The sequence below is a fragment of the Macadamia integrifolia genome, chromosome 9, assembly GCF_013358625.1.
Source record: "Macadamia integrifolia cultivar HAES 741 chromosome 9, SCU_Mint_v3, whole genome shotgun sequence".
Lineage (NCBI taxonomy): Eukaryota > Viridiplantae > Streptophyta > Magnoliopsida > Proteales > Proteaceae > Macadamia > Macadamia integrifolia.
Window position 1 is genome coordinate 17822847 of NC_056565.1, and position 2242 is coordinate 17825088.

Genomic DNA, 2242 nt, shown 5'->3' on the forward strand with positions numbered 1-2242 from the left:
GATCGATTCGGTTTCAGTTACAAATTCACATCCTTACCCCTTACAACCAAACATAGACTACCAATAATCCAATCACTAAATAAGCAAATTCGTAATGCCAAATGAAGAATAACCGTGATCTTCACAATCAATTAAAACACTAATTAATGTCAATCTTATCTTCTCAGTTTTTCTCTTTATATTAATCCAAGTTCTTACCACACCAAATCCATTCCAATTCTACAAGGCTACCTAGACATGGCTATGTTAACAATGAAGGTTTTGGTGCTTATCTTAATTCTATCACCGGCCATCAATGGTGTTGTTGAAGCTAGAGCTGGTTCTGACTGGTTTACCTATCTTCCTAAAGGAGCTCCAATCCCTCCATCTGGCCCATCCTGTCCACCGGCTCGTGAACGGTTCCATTTTCTTCCTAAAGGAGCTCCAATCCCTCCATCTGGCCCATCCGATCCACCGGCTCGTGAAGGGTTTCATTATCTATCTAAAGGATCTCCCATCCTTCCATCTGGTATATCCGATCCACCGGCTAATGAAGGTTTCCATTATCTACCTAAAGGAGCTCCAATCCCTCCATCTGGTCCATCCGATCCACCGGCTCGTGAAGGGTTCCATTATCTTCCCAAAGGATCTCCAATCCCTCCATCTGGTCCATCTCATCCACCAGCTCGTGAAGGGTTCCATTATCTCCCTAAAGGAGCTCCAATCCCTCCATCTGGTCCATCCGATCCACCGGCTCATGATTGATGTATTTCAATATCTTCGCATCAGAAACATGCTTCCATCTTTTAATTGTTGAGCACTTGAATAATACTTAGTTTGAATGTTTAAATTGCTTGTATGGATGTAAAGTCCTACAAGTAACGCTTGATTAGTTCACGGATGGTAAGGATGTTTTAATATTGAACTGAATATATATGTTAATTTGTCTAAGGGTGTCAATTGGGATGGTTTTAGTCAATCAACACGGATTCGATTCCAACCTTTGGGTCTAGGACCATAATCATTCGGATCAACTAATGGATTCAAATATTAAAATGAATTCGATTAATAATAAAACGTTCCGGTATCAGTTCTTAATTGGTTTCAATTCTTAATCGGTTCAAAGAGAAAAACATCTTTTAAATAAGCCCAATGAAAGTAGTTTTAGGTCCAATATATGGAGCTATACACAATCTTTCGTAAAAACTAGAGTTAATTATAGTGATCTCTCCTGCAGTTTACCCTAATGTTATAATTATCTCTTGTGGAACTGACAATTACACTGTACCCCTGCAGTTGACGATGTTAACTAAATAACTAATAATGATAGTATTATCCTACAAAAAGAACTAATATAAATGTAATCTAATCGTTAGATCCAAGATAGAGATATAGTGTGATCTTAATCGTTAATGCTAGGGTTTTATCACTATAGGAAACAACCTAAGAGTTACAATGGAGTTACCGCACCCCTCTCAGGAAAGAAGCAAATTAGGGAGGTTTTTGAAATTCAAGTCAAACACTAATTAATGTCAATCTTATCTTCTCAGTTTTTCTTTATATAATAATCCAAGTTCTTAACACACCAAATTCATTCCAGTTCCACAAGGCTACCTAGACATGGCCACGTTAACAATGAAGTTTTTAATGCTTGTCTTCCTTCTATCACCAGCCATCAATGGTGTTGTTGAAGCTAGAGCTGGTTCTGACTGGTTTACTTATCTTCCTAAGGGGGCTCCAATCCCTCCATCTGGTCCATCTGATCCACTTGCCCGTGAAGGGTTCCATTATCTTCCCAAAGGATCTCCAATCCTTCCATCTGGTCCATCTCGTCCACCAGCTCGTGAAGGGTTCCATTATCTACCGAAAGGAGCTCCAATCCCTCCATCTGGTCCATCCGATCCACCGGCTTATGAAGGGTTCCATTATCTTCCCAAAGGATCTCCAATCCCTCCATCTGGTCCATCTCGTCCACCAGCTCATGAAGGGTTCCATTATCTTCCCAAAGGATCTCCAATCCCTCCATCTGGTCCATCTCGTCCACCAGCTCGTGAAGGGTTCCATTATCTACCAAAAGGAGCTCCAATCCCTCCAGCTGGTCCATTCGATCCACCGGCTCATGAAGGGTTCCATTATCTTCCCAAAGGATCTCCAATCCCTCCATCTGGTCCATCTCGTCCACCAGCTCGTGAAGGGTTCCATTATCTTCCCAAAGGATCTCCAATCCCTCCATCTGGTCCATCTCGTCCACCAGCCCGTGAAG

General features: G+C 41.5%; 2 protein-coding genes across 2 annotated transcripts in view; both read left to right on the plus strand.

The window, feature by feature from the left end:
• The first annotated feature begins 237 nt into the window (after window positions 1–237).
• LOC122089584 (basic salivary proline-rich protein 2-like) lies at window positions 238–744 on the plus strand. Its single transcript, XM_042659314.1, has one exon. The coding sequence runs from the start codon at window positions 238–240 to the stop codon at window positions 742–744; it is 507 nt and encodes a 168-aa protein (XP_042515248.1).
• An 845-nt stretch (window positions 745–1589) lies between these two features.
• LOC122087989 (basic salivary proline-rich protein 1-like) overlaps window positions 1590–2242 on the plus strand; it is a 7446-nt gene continuing 6793 nt past the window's right edge. Inside the window, exons 1-2 of the mRNA XM_042657133.1 lie at window positions 1590–1732; window positions 1802–2230. Coding sequence (XP_042513067.1) covers window positions 1600–1732; window positions 1802–2230 — 562 coding nt within the window. The 5' untranslated portion in view covers window positions 1590–1599. The remainder of the gene's footprint in view (window positions 1733–1801; window positions 2231–2242) is intronic.

What these genes read in the sequence shown, in the direction of transcription:
- LOC122089584 (XM_042659314.1), top strand. Translation starts at nt 238, where the DNA reads ATGGCTATGTTAACAATGAAGGTTTTGGTGCTTATCTTAATTCTATCA.